Source organism: Drosophila yakuba, chromosome 2L, assembly GCF_016746365.2.
Source record: "Drosophila yakuba strain Tai18E2 chromosome 2L, Prin_Dyak_Tai18E2_2.1, whole genome shotgun sequence".
Lineage (NCBI taxonomy): Eukaryota > Metazoa > Arthropoda > Insecta > Diptera > Drosophilidae > Drosophila > Drosophila yakuba.
This window is the reverse complement of record NC_052527.2, coordinates 9,784,136-9,808,762: the sequence shown is the minus strand read 5'-3', so window position 1 is coordinate 9,808,762 and position 24,627 is coordinate 9,784,136. Positions and strand designations below refer to the sequence as shown.

The following is a 24,627-nucleotide window of genomic DNA, read 5'->3' as shown; positions in this document are numbered from 1 at the left end:
AGTGTGAAATATAAAAATGTTGTGGCATATCGATATAAATTGGAAAACAAATTTGTTACCGAAAAACTTTTAAAATTGAAAAATATATTTACTTAAAAGGTTCGAAAACGAGGCTAGTATCTCTATTTACTTTACGAGTAACGGATATAAATTCCAGGGAAAACCAATTTAACTTATGAACTAAAATTGAAAATGTTTCCTTTTTTCTTTCAGGTTACGCAAAAGATATTTCTGGAGTTAAAAGAGGTAAGCTTACGTATAAGTTAAATTGATAGGTGATGGACTGGATAATAAAATACATATAATAATGTATTTTCAATGTGCTAGAAACCCGATACAATTGTACAATTTTCAGCTACTTGGGTAAAATTGAAGTTCAGCTGAGTCGTAGTAGGTCAATTTTCGAAATATTTTATTTATTTGATTTTGGTCTCGGAAGCCGATTTTATCTAAAAATGAATTTATGCAATTGTGGTTTAAAATGTATTTATATTTGTGTACAATACACTAATAGCTTATGTATTGATTTTAAACCGTTAGTCTGTTGCGGTTTCGTCATTAATTAATTCTTGGCGATCAGAGACTGCTAAATGCTGAATCGGAAAAGCCAAAAGTGCTTGCAACTCCCTTAGTTTCAACTCAATAATTTTTTTTTCTTAGATGCCCGCACATTTGGCCCATTCACACGCCGGCACTTCGGCACGGCTCTCCGTGGGGCAATTTATAATATGTGGCGGCAAAGGAAGTCGAAAAAAAGAGTAGTTGGAAAAATGCCCGACGTCGAGTAGCTCTAGAATTCGTTTAGGCTGGCCCACTCTTACGAGCCAACCCACTCGAAACTCCGGGCTTTTCCTCAACTCGTTCACGTTTTCCAACCATTTCTCCACCTTTGTCACCTCTTTGCTCCTCAGCCTTCCCTTTTGCAGGTTGCATCGCTGTTGACTTGTCAGTTGAGTGACGGGCAAAAAGAAAAAATGCAAAGAGCTGTAAAAGTAGTGCCTTTTATTCTGTTTTGTTTTTCCCGCTCATGCAAATGTTTGGGTCACTCGACAAGGCGTGGCACACATGTATTAAATATATATAAAATATATATACGTCGCTGTTCGATTTTTTATGATTCAATTTTATGCTTGTAGCGGTTGTGGTTCCTGGCCAAATGGCATAAAATCAATGAAGCTGCGGCGCATTTGGGTGGAAAATGGCGGCCATTTTGAAGCGCCCCCGCCCTCTCGATTGTCATTATTTATTGAAAATATAGTTTGATGAGTTTTTACTTGGCCAACGCCAAGGGAGCGTGGTCGCCAGTTGCGAATGCTGCAGACCTCTTTCCGAATCCCGAATCCCGAACTCTGGACCCCGGAAAACTCCTTCTTTTTCCGGCAGTGTTGTTTTTTCTGCTGCGGTCAATGGAATGGCTTTTATGTCTGCCTTCTGTCTGTTTGCCTGTCTGAGCTTGTGTGTTTTTTAAAATTGGTTAAATCAGCAAACTTTTTTCCAACTCTTTTTTATTTTTATGTTGCGCCGCAAAAGCTTTAATTTATTTTTAAGAATTCTTTGTTTGCGGTAGATGAATTCAAAATGGACAGGTAAATGTTTGATTTTTGTTCTAATTTATCTTAATTTAATTTTTTATGTTTAATATAAAAGTGGCGGTGTCTGATTGCCTGTATGAATTTTTGTGTATATTAAAATTAAATAAATCAGCAAACATTTTTTCAACTCCAGGAGCTTTAACTTTTTATTTTTTAATAATTTTTTTTTTCGTAAATTGACTTAAATGTGCGAATTTTTGTCCAATAAAATTCGAATTTATTATAATTAAATTAGCTTTGCCAAATCATTTTAGCTCTAAAACTCATTGCATTCATTTGGTTTTAATATGTTTTGGAATGATACAAATTGCGATCAGCAAAATTTTCAATTGTTTCGTTGCGGTTTTCTTTTTATTTGCATTGAATTCTACTGCCTAATTAAAATGGCTGGTATTTTTTCGTCAGGATAATTTAAAGATATTCTTACACCTGGTTTTATATGTCTTCTTGACCATGTGCATTTATCACTGAACTGTAAAGAAGATACACGTCATTAAAATCAGTCTGCCGGCATCAAACTATAGTCCATTTCTTCCGCTTCATATTACAAATCCGCTGATACGATTATGTGGCGGCTTCTAGACAACAACTAGGCAACAGAGTAAAGAAATCGAATTGGTGTTGGGAATGGGAATTGCTCCATGTGCCTTGGAGCGAAGGGTCATAAAAAAGCGGAAAAAAACAGTGCTATTCCGTGGGGTATGACCAGTTAATAGCATTTCCCCCCCGGTTACGCCCACGCAATCGACACAATATTCAAGCGAGTGTGTGCAACAGCTTTTGCTCTTTTTTTTTTATTTTACTTTTTTCTCCATAGCCTGTGTGCCAAGTATCTTCTCCGGTTCGCGGCTGAATCTGGAGTTATGCAGTTTTTCAACGGGAAGGAAAATAAGGGAAGTATGAAGAGTTGATTGCACTACCGGATGGGCAAAAAAAAAAAATACATAAAGGGACAAGATAGTTTGAAAAAAGGCTATGCAGATGATGGGGTTACATGAAAGGAAAAATATGCAAACGAAAAGGTTGACCGACTGATTAGTTTGCGCTCCGCTGCTCTCACGGAAAGTGAAATAAATAAAGTGTCAAGACATGTGGGAAGTTTGTTTCGTAATATAAACTTTATATATACGTTTTACAAACTTGAAGGTGTAAACTACCACCTTATCACAAGATATATAACTATCCACTATAGAGTAAGCCATATTGAAAACAGTTACTAAGAGAATTTGTTAACAAGCTTGGTAATTCCCTCGATATTTGCATGATAATTTCTTGATCCTAAGCAGCATAACAATAATCGCTGGAGCGGTTTAATTTCCGTTGTTCAAAGCATTTTCATCAGCTTTCCTTGCTGTGAAGCGGATTGCAATCCTCAACGAACTAAAGAGCTGCAAACATTGTGCTTGAAAACTTTCTGTTGCCGGGTATTGTGCACTTGCAATTTTTTGCTTTATTTTTTAATTTTTCCCCCATTCCTTTTTTTGCAAACAGATTTGCCCGTATCAGAGACAGAGCAGACATTTCTGGAGTTTGAGCTAAATGCGAAGTGGTGGCAGGCTGGTAGATCCTGTCGAGAATGGGATAACTCCCCAGTTCCCATGGCCATCCTGCTATTTAGCCATGTTTTGTTTGTTTTTGTGCTCTAGCTGCAGTTTGAGTGCTGCCATTCTCTAATATCCCCCAGAATTTCCCTCTTTTGGTGTTCGTATTCGCTCTGCAGCCATTTTTATCTTCAATACACGCTCATTTACCCTGTCTGATGGCTTTAGGGTATATTCATATCCGTTGTGTTTTCAGACAGGAAGTCGCGAACTGGGAGCTGAGTAGCTCAGCGATATGTTTGCATTCCGCTCCTGATTACACTGAAAAACTAAAAACTATAAAGCTCTCTCTGGAAACAATGCTTATAGTGAATTAATTATTAATCTAATACGAAGTATAATTTTTTCAAAAACAATTACATTTACTGGGGTACTGAAAGGTTGTTTTTGCTGCCATTTCCTGTCAAATTTTTGGCAAAAAACAGCGGATAAACAACTGTCTTCATAGCAATACGTACTTAGTCGAAAGATGTACATTATTTGTACATAAATAGGGCTGTGCATATTTTAAATCGGATCACCCAAATCCGCTGCCGGCATTTTCGCTAATAAACTTTTTCGCCGGGGATTTAATCAACTTTATTTTATTGTTCATCCTTGCAGCCAAGTCTGGCCCATCCTTTTTTACGAGTAGCTTACTCCTTTCTGAGCCACGGAACCCCTTTTTGTTGCCCAACAGGATTTTCATTCCATTTTGCGCTCTGAGCTGCCGGCTCCTATTGTATGGCCTTGTAGGGTATTGAGAACATTGATTACCAAATGTGAGGCTTAAATGTCTGGTTTGGCTGCAACAGTCCATTCAGTTGTTCTGCCCTTGCCATTTATCGGTTTTGTTAAAATTGCGTTTTATTGCATGCCACGTTTTCATATTGATTTTGTCATTTATGAGGCGCTTTGTTAGCTTTTCAGTGCCACTGCGGTATTTTCTTTTTTATGGCTGACTCTTTGCTAACACAAAGTATTAGTAGAATATTGTGTCTTGTATCCATATATCTATAGTTAAGTACCCTCATATAAACAGTCACAATTGCTTTCCCTTTTAACGAGTTACAAAATGAAGCAACAAAATCATGATATAGGGAATATTATAGATATTCATGATCAGCCTACGCACTTTCACCACAAATGCCTACACACCCATTCCAGCAAGTAACCAAGCAGACATTTTCTCTGGGACAATCTGAAAACTCATTACCCAACGCTAATCAAAGGCACACGCAGAGGGCCAGCAAACGTTTTTACGCCGGGTAATTAGGATGTTGGCAGTGCCAAGGGGTGGACCACATGACCCACCCACGAATAACTCAGTTATCAGACACGAGCTGGCTAATAGAAGCATTATGCTGCAGGACTTCGCCTCCGCAAGTGTGTAAAAAAGGACGGAAAAAGAATGTATTTATGTATAGCTCACGCAGTGGGTCGCAAACACGCAAGCGAACTAATGTACACAACTTAATTATCAAAGGAAAATCGCAGACTTATGTATGAGATGCTCGATATAAATAATGGCCACCAGACAGGAGGCGTCTCGACTGGAAGGGGGCATAAGCTAACGCATCTTTAATGAACAACGGCCCATATAGAAGCTGCCTCTTCAAACAAGAGAATAGCCAAAGTTGAGATAGGGATTCAACTAAACTGCCTCATACTTTGAAATGCATAAATGGAGAAAACTTCACTAGGGGCATATTTAATATCCATATCTTTCTCCTCCATGGCTTTAAATGATTTTTAGTGAAGGTAATAATGTTTTATGTATCAGAAATGGATCAGCACTTTGTATTTTGTAAAGGCTTACAATTTGTTTACAATTTCGAGAAGGAAAAGGAGTAATATTTGTAAAAGGATTTTGCAATATTACGAATTCACAATATTTTCGGTTTATATATTTTTCAACAGCGGCTGCATTTCGCCTGCAAGGGGAACAGTATTCTTTTTTGTGTTCAGTTATATTTTTACAATTTCATCGTCCACTTGTTTTTGCGTTCATTGCTGTCCATTTTGCAATCTGTAGCTCCCCCTCGTTTTTTCTTTCTGTTTTCGGTTCGTTGGAGCATTCGCCGTGTTCATTGTGCTATGCCGCATGTTATTAACCCCGGACAGAAAGTTTCGATTCAAAAGATCGATAAATTACAATAGAGGGCTGTGGACTTAATCAAACTCAACGGAGATAAACCCAATTAGCTAAGAACAGCGGATTAGGCAATCTGATGAAGGGAATTACCGCTTTCGACTGATATACAAGCCAGTTATCGCGTTTTTGCTGTAATTTTTTCGTAATTCCCGATATTTATTCATTTAAAGGAATTTTAAATTCCACTGGGTTTGGCATCTTAGCATCAAACTTTTTTCAATTTTCCCGTATCAAACATTTACGGAGCTCTAATTTTAACTTTGTTTTCGTTGATTTTCCTTCAACCCCACAATTCTTTTCAATCAGCCAATTTTTCAGCATTGACTGCGAAAAGCCAATAAAACGCGCAGGGAAAAACAAATAAAAAGGGAAATAAAACACCCACAAAAGTCACGTTAATGCCGCCTTGGCAATTTCAATTTGTGTTTTGAACAATTTAATTTTTAAGCCGTCGACGGATGCAGTTGATGATTTTTCCATTTTTGGGGTTGCGAAATATATATATATATATACACATATATACATACGTATGTATATATGGCCACCAAATACAATCAAAAGCTAAAAAATCTATTATTCAGGACCGCCGTTCCACATTGTTTATTCAGTCAAAGCTGAACGAAACAAACAAAAATGAATAAAAAAGCAAAGTGTGGAAACTTGAAACTTGAAAAAAGGCAATATTGCTGTGCAAAGAAGCTGGGGAAAAGCGAAAAAGTATTGAAGCGCATCTCAGTGAAATTTTCTGTTGTCGTCCACAACAGAATAGAATGGCAGTGGAATACTACCGGCTCAGCCTTCAGCTCCAGCTTCAGCTTCGGCTTTAGCTTCAGGATATATCCAAAGTGTCAGATGTGGAGAGGAGCTGAGGATTTCCAATTCCGCAATTCTCTTGGCGCAAACGAGCAGGCATGCGACACAGAATTGAAATTGTTGGGTCCCCCCAAAAAAAAAAAACGAAAGAAAAGAAATTAAGTCTGAAACATGAAATAAAGATGAAGTGCCTGTCGAAGAAGCTGACTCAGTCAGTCAGTTAGTGCACTTTGTGTTTGGGGGAGTAGTTGTCGGATTTCCAACTGGGATTGCGATTGAAAGTGGGTTTCGAGGGATTGGACTGTGAAGGCTTCTCTTGTTTTGTCGTTTCTGCTCCTGGTGATGATGGCTGACGAGCCAGTAAAAATTAAAACTTGTTTACGTGGCGCATCATTTTCTGTACGGGTGCGTTTTATAACACCATATTTTACGATTCCAAAAGCAATTACACGGAGGGTATTTTCTTTTAAAAATTATTTAGCAGGCTTAAATTCATTCAATTAAAAAAGTGAACTAGAAATGAAACATTTCTTGACCTTCACAAAATTTATTTTCCAATTTAAACTGACGACATAAATCCATATTTTCCCGTTACAGTTTATATCAATTGTTCTCAGTACATTCTGGGTAAATATCTGGCATGTCTTGTAGCTTAAAGTCGTTGTCTTTGCTCGACGTCGGTCCGACTATTTGTCTCCTTCAATTTGTAATCATTTAAATTGATTTTTCTTGTCGTTTCTTTCTGACGTCGCTCAATCTGTCCGCCACTGCGCTTCATTGAATGCCTTATCCACTCATGGCTCGTTTTAATTGATGAATTTACTGACTGCCATTCCAGACATTGATAGGGATAAGCATCTTAACCTTTTTATGACTTTGAGATGCTGGCTGTATTTCAAGGGAAAACTACCTACTGGCACTTTCCCTGCTTCGAAATTGTCCTTTAAATTGATTTTATAATTTGCTTCGGACGTTGAACCCATGGACTGCAGCACAAACAAGCAGATTTATGAACTGATATCTTTGGTTAGTGACGTCAAGAACAACAACCAAGCCCAAAAGCCGCCCGAGTTGAGTAAAACTTCCTGAAGTGTGCCTTGGTTCAAAGCATTTACCAAAATAAAAACCTTAATTAATATTGCATGTCACACACATACTGCAACATGGGGTAGGCAGGACTCGAGGGCACAATATAATTGAGATTGATGCAATTGCATATAAAATTCATATAAATTACTTGAAACTAACACAAAGACTCCTCCGACTCCATCGGTTCATCGGGCTCCCAACTGCGACAGCTCCGCTCCAGTGTTGTTCGCATTTTGTTGGGCAAAAGGGCGAGGAGCGGGAAGCGGGAAGCGGGAGTGTAGGAGAACTCGTTTGCCCAAATGAGTCATAAACACTGAGGAGGCCAAAAGCGAGTGTCAAATGCACACATGTGCACCATCATCACGATTGGGATGAACCAAACTACATTTGAACTTGAAAAAGTTTTCGCCAAAATGTGTTTTCCGTCTGCAAGCGTGTGGAAAGTTGCTGGCAACTGCAGGTAACTTATTTGCATATTGGAATAATGGATGTGTGTTGCATTATTATCTAGTGGGTTAAAGCTGTTGAACCTTGAAACAAGTTGTACTTCAAATATGACGTAGTTTTGCATTGCAGAGAATTTGAAAAAGTGATTTAATGTTTTATGTTTTTAAAGTACAATTTTTAGTGAAGATTCTAATAATTATACCCGTTACTCGTAGAGTAAAAGGGTATACTAGATTCGTTGAAAAGTATGTAACAGGCAGAAGGAAGCGTTTCCGACAATATAAAGTATATATATTCTTGATCAGGATCAGTAGCCGAGTCGATCTGGCCATGTCCATCTGTCCGTCCGTCTGTCCGTCCGTCTGTCCGTCTGTCCGTCTGTCCGTCCGTATGAACGTCGAGATCTCAGGAACTACAAAAGCTAGAAAGTTGAGATTAAGTATACAGACTCCAGGGACATAGACGCAGCGCAAGTTTGTCGATTCAGGTTGCCACGCCCACTCTAACGCCCACAAACCGCCCTAAGCTGCCACGCCCACACTTTTGAAAATTGTTTTGATATTTTTTCATTTTTGTATTAGTCTTGTAAATTTCTATCGATTTGCAAAAAAACTTTTTGCCACGCCCACTCTAACGCCCACAAACCGCCCAAAGCTGCCACGCCCACACTTTTGAAAAATGTTTTGATATTTTTTCATTTTTGTATTAGTCTTGTAAATTTCTATCTATTTGCCAAAAAACTTTTGGCCACGCCCACTCTAACGCCCACAAACCGCCAAAAACTGTCCTTCGCACTTACACTAGCTGAGTAACGGGTATCAGATAGTCGGGGAACTCGACTATAGCGTTCTCTCTTGTTTTCAGCCTGTTTTTTTTAAATTCCACTTGGTCCACCCTAAACACACTCCAGCGCAGCAGGAGAAGGCTTCAGTTTTCCTCCATGTTTGTTATATATCGCCATCGCCAGCTGCTTTTGATTAGCGCCTCCCCAACTATGCATCTCGATACATACATTTATGCAACCCATTTATGTATATCTACATACGAGGATGGAAGAAAAAGTACTGGGCGTTTGGTTTTTTCAACACTGCTTAGTCAGCAATAGTGATTCAACAAATATGCAATTATTACAAAGAGCGATTGTGGAAGTTACCACCTGCATATATTCGATATTTTGTATACTATAAATTACTTTTGAGAACAGTTCCTTAACTTTTCGAGCAAACCTCTTGTGTGTTCAGCAGGGGTCTGCATGCAAGGCACAACAAAATGGCATTTGAAACATGTGTCAAGTTCCATGCACTTGTTTATGTTTGTCGGCCGAATTTCCCGCTCCAAGGCCCCACCCCAAAGTCCTTCTACCCCACTGCCACCCCGCCCCTTCCCCTCTCCCTCTCGCTGCTCGCCAAGTTTTTCTGCCAACACAACTACAACTAAAACGGAGAGCAGACTTGACTTTGGCTTATTTATTGTCATGTGCCCATTTGGCTTCCTTAGCAGCTGAGAGCGCCTCGTGAAACGTGTTTGTTGATAAACACAGCCATGAATCATTTCTCGTCACCGTTCCCCAACCCCAGCGCAACACCCATTCCCCCTGCCACCCGTTTACCACCCTCTCCCCCCTGCCGTTTTGCTTGATTTGCATATGTGAGCGTGTGTGTTCTGCACACAGAATTTTCTTGTTGCGCTTTTTATACCCATTACCCTTGGGCAAAGAGGGTATCTTACATTTTGAGCAATTTATGTTTGTAGCGCATCCAAATGATTATTTTTAATGGATTTGCTGTCATGCAATTCATACTTAGAATTATTCCACTAAAACATTCTTAAATTTCTCCAATAAAAAAGGGTTTTAAAACACTGATTACGCGGTATCTTACTGTCGAGTTGGCATTTCTTTCTTGGTTTTTTGTATGATTTGTTGACGATTTTCACGCCTCGTTTGGCTAAGTTTCGTTGCGTTTCGCTTTTGAGCTTCTACTACTGTTTCGAGAATTTCATTTGTTTCCCATGTATACATGTCGCAATTTCTGTTGTATCTATGCGACTGGCTGACTGGAGACCACTGGCTGAATGGCTGACTGGCTGACTGCCTGGGTTGTGTATGTTATCTCGACAGGGCTACATGTCCATTGAGCTTTTGTGTTTTGAATTCGCTCTGGGGAATTGGTGGGGTTCTGCCTTCTCCCATTGGGAGAACTGCGAAACTCTGAGCCGAGCCCAGCGGCTTGTTATGCTGATAAACACGCATAAAATTCATAAATTCGAGCTGCGGATTAAGCTAGCACGACATTTTAAGCTGTTGAAATATATCACAATGTTTTGTGAGTGGCACACATTTGTTGAATGTCTAATGAATCGGTAGTTTTGTGGCAAGGATATGAAGAAATATGTCTAGAATTTAAATGACATTGAACAAACCAAATGCGCAATGATTCACAGCTAAGATACAATAAAATACACAACGTATTAAAGAAAAATACATTTCATATGTTGATTAGTTGGTAGAATGGATAATTGGTGTTGATCCCTTGCGTTCGGGAACATTTTTTGATATATGATAAACCGTTACTTAAGATATCTCTTAAATGCAGACAATATCCCTTTAAACACTGAATCTTTCATTTGAATTATATCCTGTCACTTTAGTTTATTTTCGCCCCAAATTCATTTCTGTGGTTCCTTGCAGCGATGTCGCTTCGTAAAACTGACACATTTAGCAGTCGTCATTTACTTTTGTTATGCTAATCTGCTGCCATGGTGGATCCAGCCACTCCCTTCTGGCAACTGCCACGCCCCTTGTCGCCCATTGCCGGGGTAACCCTAATAAGCCCTATTATAACGCTTTGCTGCCACCGTTAATGCCCATCGCTCCAATTATTTTAAACATATTACAAGCAGATTTGGCACAGATTACAAATTAGGTTGGATGCTGCGGCTTGTTGGTGTGAATCAGTGTGGGAGGTGTGTGGATATGTAGTTACGTATAGTTAGTTCGCTGGGGTGCTGACTCTCGTAACTTTGAAGTGTTGCGAACTTGGCGCACTTGATGGCACTAATTTATGCAGGGCCAACAATGCCACACCGCATAATCATGATCCAGACCGCGTGGCTAATTTGTTTATAATTTTCATAACTTAACGTGTGCGCTAAGCGTAACTCATTTCCTTTCCTTGGCCATCCATTTTCATGCCGCCCAGTATGACTGCCATATATTTTGGATCCCAAATACGCATCTGTGGGTTTCCTTTATTATCTGCATGCCATGTGTGTCTGTGTTTTCATTTTTGTATTTTTTTGTATTTTTTTGTGCAACACTTGGCATCGCACGACTCGACTCGACTCTTGGCATCCGTGGTAGGGGTAATTTTGCCGTCATGTGCTGGCAAAATGCAATTATTATAATTATTTTTTGTTAAACGTGCCAGAAAAAAAAGATTGAAACACAAAGGCTAGTGGAAACAATAGCAAAAAAGCTAAATATGTATATAGGCATATATGAAAAAGTGAAAGTTGCGTTAATTTATGCTCTGAAAAAAACGTATCTGAGGTTATTATTCTATTTTTTTTCTTAAATTGTTCTGATTTTGATTAATGATTTTGGCTTCATAAATGTATAAGGGGTCACACATGTTTTATAATTAAAATATTTAAAAATCAAATCCACATATTTGAATTTCATATTCATTTTTTTCAGCCTGAACTATGGAATGGTAGAAAATTTTTGTTTACATTCATTTATTTATTTTTAGCCTGAACTATGAATGCTAGAAAATATTTGTTTGTATTCCCCTTAAATTTGTTATTTGGTTATATTATTTATGTTATATACAATTCTCCTTGGCGCACATAGCAATAATAATGGAATTTGTATCGTGAAATGTGCCACAGAATTCCTTAATGCTGTGCTCTGAAACTATTCATTATTGAAACGTAGGGGAAGCCAGCGACCAGGATATCTACGGCAAGGCACCCACATCCAATTTCGCAAGTTACGTGACTTGGACAGCATTGACCGTTAAACCGAATGTTGCATCAACCCGGTAATTAACGGTAAAGCGCTGGTCTAAAGAGGTGGCAGGACATGGGGAGGACCTTTGTTGACGACGACGACTGTGACTATGCCTCTGACTCTGACTCTGACTTTACCGACAACGCGCACTGTGTTTTGTGTGTGCACTAGTTAACGCCGTTGTTGTCCTTCGTAACTGTCGGAACCGGCATCCATTCCTCTGGGTGAAGTCCTGCTTTTGATTGGCATACGCGGGATGGATGCCTGCGTATATAAACGTGACCATAACCAAAATCCCCCCTCGCATTGCCTGGCCTGGCCCCTTGCCCAGTAAACAACCAGCAGCTGGGGGCAACACGCACCAAATGGCGACGTCTTGTCGGCCGTTGAATGCCGCATTTCATTAACTAGCACAACGGCATCGCCAACTGCAACTGCATCCTGCATTCAGCAGTGTGCATTGTGCACGTTCATTGTGCGTGTGCATTAGCGATCCAGCCCAAGGCCTCCGCCCTTCCACCAACTGCCACCCACAGCCCACAGCCCAGATCCCATCACCAAGCACCCATTACCCACGGGTGCATTGTTTACTGTGGTGTGAAGACTATTGGTTGACGTTATACCCATTTAATAATCCAAAAACAAAGGAATTTGACTCAAGTATATGCTTTAAATGGAAAGCCTTGGAAGGATATCTTTGAATATTAACACCTATCTACATTATTTGCTTGAGATTTTAAATTTACATTCAAAAGCCTTCCAAGCATTTCGTTTTTGTATGTCTTAAAGAAGTTTAAATATTTAGTTTAAATAGTGAACACATTAGAATGCAAATATTCATAAAAAAAAGTTATTTCTTACAATCAAATTTTCGAAGATAACTTTGGGAACACAGTGCATCGTTGAAAATGGTTGCACTGGGATGGTGGCAGTGGACTTCCGTTATGGTCATAGCAACCTGCTCAACATGTTAATGCAACGGCGAACCAAAATCCAAATTCCCGCAGCAGCTGCTTGACAACAACCCCACAGAGATTGGGGCGTTGGGTTCTGGTTGGGGGTTGGGTGGAATGGGGTTCTTGGCGTGATGGGTTTTGCTACGTGCAACCAAAATGTTCAGCCCTGTTCCATTTGTCCAGCTGCTGCTTTTCCGAGGTGCTGCTGCGGCCCCTCTCCCTCGGCTTTCAAAAGATAATTCCACATTCTTGGCTATCCGTTCTAGGATTCCGGTGTTCTGCTCTTCTCCGCATTTTTATTTGATTTTAGTGCTTTTGCCCTTTGTTTCGGTTCTATTTTCCCCCAGCTCAAACTGTGTGCTTTGCACTTTTATTAGTTCTGCCTGCTGTCCCTTGTACTGAGAGTGTATATCTCTCTAACTTTAACTATCTATATACATTTTGTTGGCTATGTTACATGAATTTGGATCCTAGCTCTCAGCACTTCAATAGGATATATGCTTATTTGCCCAAGAAATTTTGATTCAAATTTGGAATACAGTCAAAAATTTAATATTTGCAGCAATATATATAATTAATTACTAAGTAAATAAAAAAATTAAAACAAATGTAAATAATCACACGGAATGCAAGGATTACATTGTACTCTTTGTTTCAAATTAGTGTACATCTATTTAAAAAGTGTAAGAATGTGTATATTGCTCCAAAAAAGACTCTATAATTATATTATTTGTATTTGCGCACAAAATACTCTGTTCTACTGTGATACTTAAGTGGGATTCGCCGCAGTTTCCGATTAAATTGGAAACCAGTAGCCAGAATTCCACAGTAGCTCAGCCACTGGGGACCCTTGGGATCTCACTTGATTCAATCGCTGGCCTCTCAGCTCATGGCGTATTTATGAATGGTTTTGTGGATTTCTTATCAGCTCAGCGCTTTCATTGCTGACACGGAAATTGACCGATTGGGAGTGGTGTTTTTACAACGAGCACAACTTGAAGAACTACACCATTCAACATAGGGTTGATAACATAACAATTTGATTACCAAATAAACAATAATAAAAATTAGTTCACATTTGGGAGCTTGAGAATAGTCGTTGCCGAATAAAAAGAGCTCGACTCGCACTTTATCTTATCCGAAATTGCTTGCTATAAATCCAATCTAAGACAACATACGTTCCACTTAAATCGTTAAGAGATTGGCTATTAATTTGCCAGCTTGACATTTGAACTTAGCATGCAGTGCGGAGTAAACTTATGTCAATGCCCCTAATTAATCGAGTTCATTGCCTTGACCAGTGGCAAAAAGGCGATGTCGATGGCGATGGAGAAAGAGAACTAACAAAGTGCAAAGGGAAAAACGAAATCAAAAGTAAAAGGCGAGCAAAAGAGACAAGACCGATGACCTTCGCTTAAAGTTCAGATGTAAAGCGCCCCTGCAATCCAATGGAAACTGACACCCTGGCAAAACTCGGCCCCAAATGCACAGATACAGATACAAATACAAATACAAATACGAATACGAATACCAATACAAGTACAACTACAACCTTCCATTTCCGTTTCCTCCTCATCCATCTATGGCATCCCTCTCTTTCCTTCCTTCGTTCTGGCTATGCCGTCATGCAAATGACAGGTAATTGACCTCATAAAGTATTCTCCACTCGGTTGGTGGGTGGGTGGTATGGTGGTTAGGTTTGGATGGTTACCCTCTTTGGGGGTGGGATGCAACAATTTTTACTTTTCATGTGTAATTTGATGTATGTGCGCGGTGCATGTTCGCCCCTTCTTCCTTTTGCTCGCCCATTTAAGTGTAATTTTGTATGTCTCTCCTTTATATATATTTTTTTTCGTATACATTTGTCACGTTGCCAAGAAGGAGAAAAAACAGAGAAAAAATAAAGAAATTCTAAAATGTTAATGTGCCGAGAGTCGACTCCCTTGTTCTTGTTCCGCTGTGGCACTTGAAGTAAACGTTCAAGTATTTCGCGGATGGGGGTATTGTGGGGGCGTTGATGTGTGCCTACTTTACTTTCTTTTTCTTTTACTTTTTTTTCTGTATTTTTGCTGCCTTTAGGCCGCCATATGTGGACTGTATATGGATAAACGGGCAATTACGATTAATTGCATTTGATAAAATGCCATTAAAAAATGTAAAACAGACCGAAGTACCAGTAAGATGTGGCTGTATCTGAGTGCCCGTCCCTCCATGAGCATTGTCTTTGGAAAATGCCAACATTTTGCGTAGGACGTATTAAGATCAACAGCAAGATGAGACCGCAAAATGTGTGCACCTAATGGGAAATGTACAGCCACGGTTTCGCAATCATAACTAGTTTTTTAAATTTCCCTGCTGCTTCAATACCAGTTCAAATTGTTAAAGATATAAACATAATATTTTTAGAAAATTTATTTTATGGACCTCTTTATCTGCTTGGTTTTATATAAAATTCTTGGCGCAAAAGCACATTATGCTTTTAGCATAATACCGAAAAGATTAGGAAGATTTTCTCTTCACAATTTCAATAATTTATTTTGCGTTTAGCTGCCCTGTCCCGAGCACAGAGCAGACAATGGCATAATAAACCATAATCAAATATATTGTAATGTTTATTTTTCGTCTTCTCTTTACAGGTGAGTGCTCGGTTTCTAACGCTGAAAATGTACTTCATAAAAACGGAGTTCGCTGCTCCAGGTAAAGTTTGCTTTTATTATCAGAAGCGACAGGGACAACAGCAGACAAGGGTGACTGGTTCCATTTTTTATATATGTACATATACATTTTTCTTGTCCCGGCAGTTTAAGGAGGTATGCCCCATTTCCTCCTGCTCCTTTCCAAACGATGGCCACATAAATAATCGCTTTTGTGCTCGCCAACGCCAACCAGCATCCTTCCAACGAACCGCACCTTCGGCTTTTCTGCCGCAGCGTTTCATGTTTTCCTTTATAATTTAAAATTAAATGTTGCATTTGGCACATAACGATGTAAAATTGTTAGCAGCTCTTCTGTGGGCAGACCGTGTAAAATATGCAGAAATCCCTGGGGTCCTTCAGCGAGTGCATGTGCTTTAGATATGCAGCTGTTGGGAACCTTTGCCTCTTCGGCATCCTCTCATTTTCCTGCCTGACCTTTCCCAACGGCATTCATAATGTCTGTGTGTGTTTATGTGGGTGTTTCAGGGCAGTTTCCTGCAAGGATAATTGCAATTTCCTTTGCTTTGCGTTTTTGTCAATTAAAATAATTTCATTTTCAGTTCGCTTTGAGCACTTAAATGGCTAGGTACCGCCAGCGATTAAGCGTGCTATAATGTGAGTTTGTAAATTTTATTGTATACATTTAATATTTTATGTTGTGCCTGCCCTTAAAAATATGGTTGTAACAGATGGTTTTTTGAGAGCATGGTTCAACTAGCTTGAAGTACATGGGCAAGTTATGCATATTAGATATAGTTTGGAATGAGAACTGTAGCCCTTTTAAGGAGCACATAATTCAATTAAAATATGTATTCTATTATATCGTGGGCGCTTTCCAATGGAACTTGCCGATGGTGCTGTCATATTTGCTTTTTATTCACAATTTTTCATTAGTTTTTCATGCAAACTCAGCAGTAAATTCGTAACCTATCTCCACATGTACGTGTGTATGGCATTTTTATTCGCTGGATACGAAATAATATTTACGGCCTGCGGAGCGGAGTTGAACAGCAGGGACCAAAAAACATGGCCGAGTTCTCCCCAAACGTCAGTGACTGCAAATCAAAAAGGATAAACTGTGCTTTCAGCTGCCATCCAATCCTCTTGCTTCGTAGGCTTGGTTATGTGCTATATATAGGGGTGTGGGCGGTAAGGGCGGTGGGGGCGTGGCTGGTCGAGGGGGTTATCCAGCATGATTATGAATTCGTTGCGAAAATGCAAACTTCCGTCATTGAGTTGCGAGTTTGCTTGTCCGTTTGCAGTTTGCTCTTTGATTTCGAGTTTGCATTTGCAATACTATATGTGTATGTAGATGTATGCGTTTTGTATGTGTATCTGTATATGACTGACAGAGGGCGAAGGATAAATGGATTCAGGATGGACTGAAACGGGGGACTGAAACGGGGGCGAAGGATTGGATTAATGCCGGATAGCTCACTGAATGCGTTGAACTTTTGTGTAAAGTGCAATTGCATTTTATTACATGCTCTCACTCCCTTTGCCACTCGCCTTTTTTTATGCACAAATTTTTAGCAAGCTGAGAATTTTCCATGGCGCCATTGGGCCATGTTTGTGCGGCCAACTAGTCCCACACTTTGAGGCGCAAACGCAAAACAATTTTAGACCATAGGGAAATTGGTATATCAGCATAAAATTGTAAAAGCAGCTTGCGAAGAACTAAGAGAACGAAACAAAAATTACTTGAAAAGTACTTGCATTGAGTTTTGGTTTCTAGAACTTTTTGCCTATGGGCTTAAAACTGAATTATTTTATTCTGTAATCATTTAACAAGTAACCAATTATTCACGAATATCATCACACTATCCGTAGTGCTCAAAAAATGTATTTTGGTTTGAGAGCATTCAATATTCTTTACGATGTACCCCTTCTGTTGCCATTTGCGTTGCTAATGAAAAGGATTCGTTTAGAATTTTAAGCAAATAGGACGTGAGTAGCAGGAAAATGTGCACGGTAAAAATGTGGCCCAACCCAACGCAAGCAAAACTCATTTTTGCTACCTTGACTAGTGTAATTTATGCACGTGTGTTTTTGTATAATTCCGGACTATATATGTATGAGTTATACACGTGTAAGGGAGCCATGGCAGTGCCATTGCAGTTACAATTTGCTTTCATGGGTTTACCCGAAGCATTTTAATGCTCATTATGCATTTTTGCTGGCCTGGCCTGGTCGTTGCCATTGGCATTACAACGGCCGCCGAATCCACCCACTCCTGTTTTATTATGTTTATTACTGTTAAATAATTTGTATGCAATTAATTTAGCTGCAGCGCGAAAATAAGAGGAACCAGAACCAGCCTGATTATGGCACGGCCGAGTTTCATTTAACATCTCTCATTAGCACGCAGAGCACTTTAACTGTGGCTCTGTTCTGGGCAAAATGGGCGTGAAGTTGAACAAAGTTGGTTGGTTGGTTTCATATTCAAATGAGCTACGTGAGTGTTGAGCATTCAAGCGAGTTGTAGTTTGTTTTATTAATAAGAACAAAAAAACATACATATTTAATTGATTTTTTTTTTTGTAATAAATCCGGTCTAAAATTATAATATGTATATTTAGGATTTGGTAATGTATAATTTTTTGTAAATTGTGAATTGCAAATTTATTTGTGAAAAACTCACGCTGCTGTAATTAGTATATCCATTAATTTTTAAACAAGCATTTTTCGGGCAAAAAAATTAAATGTGTAGAAACAAAAACAGAAAAGCCGATGAAACAAGAAAAGAACAATAAGCGCTTCTCCATAAAAGCCATAAAAACTTCCGCTGGAATTGGTAAAGCCGAAAAAAGTCATCATGCGCCCATAATTTAGCCGTAAAAACACAATAGGCAAAAAGGCTCTGCCCTTTAGGTATTGCAAAGCGCAGAGTAAATACATATATATTTGTTTTGTGTTTATTGACAATCAGCAACCATTAAAATGTCAAGTTAGACAATACAACAAATGAAAGAAAATTGGCCTTTCTATGTCCTTGTAGGGGAGAAATTTCAAGTTCAGGTCTACACATTGGGAATTCGCCAAGGATATACATCAATAAAAGTTCAAGTATCAAAGGTAGTGGTTTTCTTTCATATTGAGACTAATTTAATATATGCTTCTCAAGGTCGAGACTTTAATTAATGCTGAGGAACCGCCAAGCAAAACTAATCTGCGAAACAAATCAAATGAGATTGCGAAATTAGCCTACAGCTAAAAACGAAAACCAAATCATCCAAGCGGCAACTTACAATGGCAGTGGTTTAAACAAGGTTGCCGGAATGGGTTCTTCAGCATAGACAACGTATGTAAACTCTTATGTATTCAACTTGTTAATGAGTTTTACGAATTGTTTTGCCTTCGCGTGCAAGGTGGGCCAACTAACTGAATCTCAATTATTGCTCGTTCTGGCATTACATTTATAAATAAGGTTCTTCATTATCACCAATTAAAGCATACAAGCAGCTCGTTTCACTTGTAAGTTATTTTTAAATTATATAACCTACTTCAGCTTTGAAATTATACATAATGTATATAAAACATAAAATAAATATAAAACAACTGACAACCCTATAAGAGAGTGTCTCGAATATCAGATACCCATTACTCCGTATACCTTACGAGCTTTGCATTGAGACCATTATGTGAATTGCTAATATATTTGCATGAAAAGTGCATGGATTGATTGACTAATCAATCTTGTATCTTTATCGAATATATTGTACACATTAAAGCAGGAAGTATAAAAGTAGGTAAAGCATGTATAAGAACAGATAAAGCTGATAAAATTAAAAATATTTGCAAAGTCTATAAACGGTCTCTAAATTATAAACTGCTCCGCTTAAATTGATTTTAAATAAATATACCCAGGAACAGTACTACAGTGCTCCTTCGCATCCGGTTCTTAGCATTATTATGTTTATAACCGCAATAATAAACACCCATTTGCACCCTTGAGATTGGAATATAGAAGTCCATGCCATGGGAAATGTATCAAGTGCAGGCAGCGGAAAAGCAGTGCAGCAATCGAGAATGATGATTATGGGGATTACCATGGAGGTGGTGGCTGTGTTGCAGATTGGAACAGGTTCCAGCTAAGCGTTTGCATCGGCATCAGTTCGCAAGTTGGCTTCTAAAGGGCATTTGCTAGCGTTCATGTTGCGTTGTCATTGCGGCAGCTGCTATTGTAGATGTTGTTGCTGTCGGTTATCTTGTTGCAGTTTATATAATCAAATCTCATGCTTCGTTAATTCAAAATGTCGTTACGTGCAACATGACAAGCTAGCTCCTTGGGCACAACTTGAAAGTCTGCACATTGTGCTACATCATCTTGACAGCACCCAGCGGCAAACGAGAAGGACCATGACGCAGGACGATCCCATAACTGAGCAAGTGAAACGTAAATAATACTGAGGCGCAAATCGAATCGAATAGGACAACAAACCACATCATCACTACCCACCCGCTTATCACATATCTCCCCAGTGCTCTGCAGTGCCACAAAAGACGACCCCTTGTGTATGCTACACATTTTGAGAGACCACCGAAGTCTGTGCCCTCCTGATTGCGTGTATCTCTCGCAACACTTCTCTTCAACAATATTTCCACAATGTTGTTCGACATGTGTACCTTGTCAGGCATTTTAAAAAGCGCCACTCAAAGGGGTACATTTTAAAAATAATAGAACGGTGGCTTTAAGATTTTACGGCAATAAAATTAAACTGCTCCGTAAATAATCTTGATAATAGTGGTAAGTTATAAATGCAAGGGTAATTCAAATTAACGCTCCTAAAATTACCCTTCTTTCTGTATTATAGGGAATTTCCTTTCATAATTTTATCCTTTCTGAAAGCGGCGATATTTTTTGCAACTCACTTCAAGGTTCGTCAGAAGATGCTGAAATGATTACGGCATTGATGACGAAGATGATGCTCCCAGTCTTGTAAGGCCTCAATTTTGGCCCGGAGTACAATTGGTAAAGGCCAGTTTCCATAACGAGACTACCCTACCCTTGGTGTTGACAAAAAATCAACCATAATCTATATCTGTACATCTGTAGTTCTGTTGGGCATTTTCCGGCTCGCCGCTGTGTTTAGCACGGTCATAAACTTTATTTTCGTTTATTGTTATTGGCATTGTCTGCTCCCATTTTATGTTGCCTATAAATTTGGGCTGGCTTCCGAGCCCAAGAAAGCCCGAAACAGGAATCTTCCTTATTTATTCCTTGTAATTTCATGTTAATGGTTTTGTTGTTGTTTGCCAGATAGTTTCTCCTGGATCGGAATGGTAAAATTATTCCAAGGGTCAACTGTAAATAAATTCACTGTACTGTCATGTTAACTCTTTGTCTTTGATAAGGTAGTTAAAGCTTAAGGTGGGTTTAATGTCTGTAAAAAAAGAAAATAGGAAATTTTAGGAACTTTTTGGCCTTTTCTATCCCAGAATTTTACGGCATACAAAATGGGAAAAAGGAATTTTGGCGAGTCTTTGAAAGCTTGAGCAGACTTGGCACTTGTCTTTCTATTTTCCAGCATTTTCCTCTCATCTCCTCACGTCTATTGGACATTTTTGGCAAACAATCAAAGCAATTATGGCAGACTCTCAGTTAATAGGAGTTTTCCCAACCTCTTTGAAATGTTTTTCCTGGCAACCAGGCAAACCCGGCCTACACCAGGCTCCAGACTCCAGACGAGCTCCTTACCAATTAACGTCAATGGAAAGTAACACAAATGTCACTTAATGATGCTGACGACTTTTTCATCTTCCTACCGAATTGTGCCCGGCTTTTACCCTCTTTTGTGTGTATCTTTACCGACCGCAAATTAATTGGCGCACTCACAATTTATTTTGTAATTGTTAAATTAATAAGTTTGTGGCTGCCCTGCTCCTGTGTTGCTGCCACAAAATTCAGTGCCAAAAGTGGGCGTCGCTGGCTGCCTGCAACTTTTTGTGGAAAATTTTTAATTGCTAGTGTCGGCGCTGTCGTCATCGTCACAAACCGTTTGCCAACTTCCAGACGACGGCAATTCCCAACTACGGTTTATAGTTTTTTTTTCTTTTAATTTTTTTTTTTTTTTTTCAAATTTTAGACAGCTTTGGGCCGGGCTTGCCTGTTGAAACTCGTGGGGGTACTCAGGCTGGAAGTTACCTGGTACGTAGAGCAGTCGGGCAGGAGGAAGAACCATCAGCATAATGAAAAAGTTTCGAACTGTTTTCCCTACAGTGGGCACGAAAATCCGGCATTCACCAAGAGTGAGCAAAGTGCTCCCTAAGCCACCGAAAAAAGGAAATCAGCTCATTTATTCAGTATTTGTATTTATCACATAATACATAATACAAATTATAAAGTATAACATAATAGTATACATATAATAATACAATGTTGAGCCCACTGTTCAATCGCAGTTCTGGTGTTCATTTCCTTTGCTTTATTCCTTAGTTCTGCTTTGGCAATATGCTCATTATAAATGTGCAGGGCTTGTGTGCAAAAGAGCGTGCTTATAAATCAGAAGTATGTACGAATATGCATATATATATAGAGTATATTTTTTTTCCAACTCCAAAGTAAGTTGAATGCGAAAAAGGCAGGCGCAACTTTTGTACTGCGCTCCTCGCATTGTCTATGGTTTTTTATGCCTTTTTGTTGGCGTTGCCATCGTCATAGGCATGGTTACCCAGCTACCCAGCTGCTGTGGTTTTTGCTGGCACTGTAGCTATATTAGCAACGCCATTTGATAATGGATTCCTTATTTATGTATGAACAAAATCCCCATATAAACCGGGATGATGGCACCGAATCGGAGTTTGGGGTCTAGCTGTCATGGCTTAGCTAACACGCTCAGTCGGGCACTGGCAACTGGAAACTTGCTAAACGCCGACAGACTCATTAACAATTTAGAAATGAGTGTCTTGTGAAAATTGAAAACAGAAAAAGCGGCATACAGAAGTGGGCTATTTTTCTTTTTTCAAATTCAGCGTAAATTCCCTGATTTATTATTTAAATAAAGCTATCGATGAAACGACATTTATGTCATTAAAATTTAATAACGTGAATTTTGAAATACGCCATAATTTATTCGGTTAAATTTAAAACCTAAACGCACGATTAGTGTGATGTCGAGTTAATGATTAGCGCCGAAACTAATATAAAAATATTTGGTAAAGCAGATGAATTGAAATTTATTTCATGCATTAAATCTTACTGTGACGTACAGTTACGATGCTTACATGTGCGGCTATGTATGTATCTTTACTTGAACGAAGACTTAAAAACACATTTCATACAGTATTGAAATGTATTGTAAAAGGAAAATATAGGGACTACGGATCAACAAAGCTCAACGAATTGCTACAAAATTTGGGTATTACAAATATTCAGAGTGGATTTCTCAGTTTGCGCATAACCCAGTTTCTGGTTTATACATACATATATGGCAATGGCAACAGTATTGATATTTGCATATGTGCCATATGTGAAAAATTGCACATGTGCCTGGGCGGGATGGGTGAAATAAGTGGGTGAAATGGAAGGATGTGAGGAATTCATCTACCACAAACCCTTTTTCTAGGTTATTCATTGCTTTTGACTATGAAAAATGCTTTGGGGCTTGCTGGGTCAAACTGAGCCGTTTGTTACTGTGCTGCCTTCATAAATTTATGAATGTATTTAATTGAAATTTTGTTTTTGCAAGCAGAAGCTTTAACACTCAAACCTAGAAAGGACTACCTGATGGAGATCTTCAAAAAGCATTCAAAAGTTAATGTGACGCATGCATTATCATCAAGAGAATTTATATTTCTGTTTTTTTTATTTTCATCGTTAGATAACAAATTTATGATTGTTTTACAACAGTGAAAACGTGCTGAGTGATATTTGAATGAGTCATTAAAATATACAAAAAGATTCAGTACAGAGACGGTTCTCTTCAAGTTACGATGACTTATCATGCTGTTTGTATGAGCTCAAAATAGCTAAGTGATTTGCGAGCTGCGGATTGTTTATTTGCGCTAATCGCTTTCGTCAGATAAAAATGGTCCCAAAATTGTTTACTTCTCTTAACAATATACATTTTAAACTTATCTAACTGAATAACGATAATGGTAATGATAAATGCCAGCATATATTTGCAAAATTCGCACTCTAATAGAAACAAGCAAATGGGAAATTCCCATGACAGCCGGAAAACTTGCAATAGAGGTTGCTCTTATGGCATTCGATGTTAAATGGAACGCTTTAAATTCTAATGCCCAAACGCTCAGGGCTCATGTTCGTGGTGTTGTTACCAACCCAACATCGCTGTTGTGCCCTCCAGTGCAGCAAATGACATTATTAACCCAGTTTCTCGTACTTTAAGCTCACAATACACACTCTTACATGCTTTCAGCCATCATGCGCTTCGACACCCACAACAAACAACAAAAGCGGGAAAAACTACGGCACTCACAGATCATATTTATACCCTTTCTTGTTCAACACTAAAATGTTAGTCAATGATGAAAAAGCTGTTTCTAGGTCCAACATTATTTCCTTCAGCTTAAACTTTATTTTTAAAAAATATGGCTGCAAACGAGAAGTGAATTTAAATTCGGTAATATTTTTTTTAAGCTTATTTGTTAGACGAGCTTTTGGTTGTTGTTTATTTGTTGCTTCACTTGCTTCTTATTACATTTTACTCCTAGTTAGTAGTTGCTGCTAAGCTAATGTCTTCACCCTACTTTAAACGGACAAAAAGCGACTAAACTTCGCTGAGGGCAGCTTCACTCAGTGCTTACACAGTCAACGCCTTTCTGTTAAGCCAACAAGAAATATATCACACGTATGTGTAAATTAACAAAGAAAAAATATATGACAAGCAAATCGAAAGTCTTAGTAATTAACTGTTTTTCTTTCCCTCAAAATCCGACAGTATAAGTCCATAGTATTCTTTGCTTTTTACTGACAACTCCATTGACTTTGTTTCAAGTTAAAATAATAATTATAACTTATCATAAACTAAACTGAAACATTCGTGATTAAAAATTAGTTCGTTGGAAACCACTGGAAAATAATTACATAAAATGTTCAATGTCTTCCTAAGCCTGCCAACTTTTTAATTATCCCACTTTTTCCTAATTTACTTTTTCGGGGAACTACTTTTAATTACAAGTCTCGTTGAGTTTGACCAGTTCCCCGCCTAACTGTTGGCAATTTATGTTGCACTCGAAGAACGGCATAAAGTTTCTCAAGTGGTGAAGGCAATTTTGTACTTGACATGATGTGGCTTTGCTTTTTGGTCCGCCTGCCAAGTGGA

At 38.7% G+C, this 24,627-nt stretch overlaps 1 protein-coding gene and 2 long non-coding RNA genes across 7 annotated transcripts in view; 2 read left to right on the top strand and 1 right to left on the bottom strand.

Moving 5' to 3' along the window:
• LOC6527531 (disintegrin and metalloproteinase domain-containing protein 10) overlaps positions 1-24,627 on the top strand; it is an 82,259-nt gene that overhangs the window by 8,183 nt on the left and 49,449 nt on the right. For all 5 annotated transcript variants that reach the window (XM_039371641.2, XM_039371642.1, XM_002088585.4 and 2 more), the window contains one exon: positions 214-246. In XM_039371641.2, the coding sequence (XP_039227575.1) occupies positions 214-246 (33 nt within the window). The remainder of the gene's footprint in view (positions 1-213; positions 247-24,627) is intronic.
• LOC120320833 lies at positions 17,924-24,172 on the top strand. The gene is made up of 2 exons (XR_005560412.1): positions 17,924-18,641; positions 18,709-24,172. It is a non-coding gene; the product is annotated as an uncharacterized LOC120320833 (long non-coding RNA).
• LOC26535250 lies at positions 20,681-24,410 on the bottom strand. Its single transcript, XR_005560408.2, has 2 exons — positions 20,795-24,410; positions 20,681-20,724 (listed from the first exon to the last, which is right to left on the bottom strand). It is a non-coding gene; the product is annotated as an uncharacterized LOC26535250 (long non-coding RNA).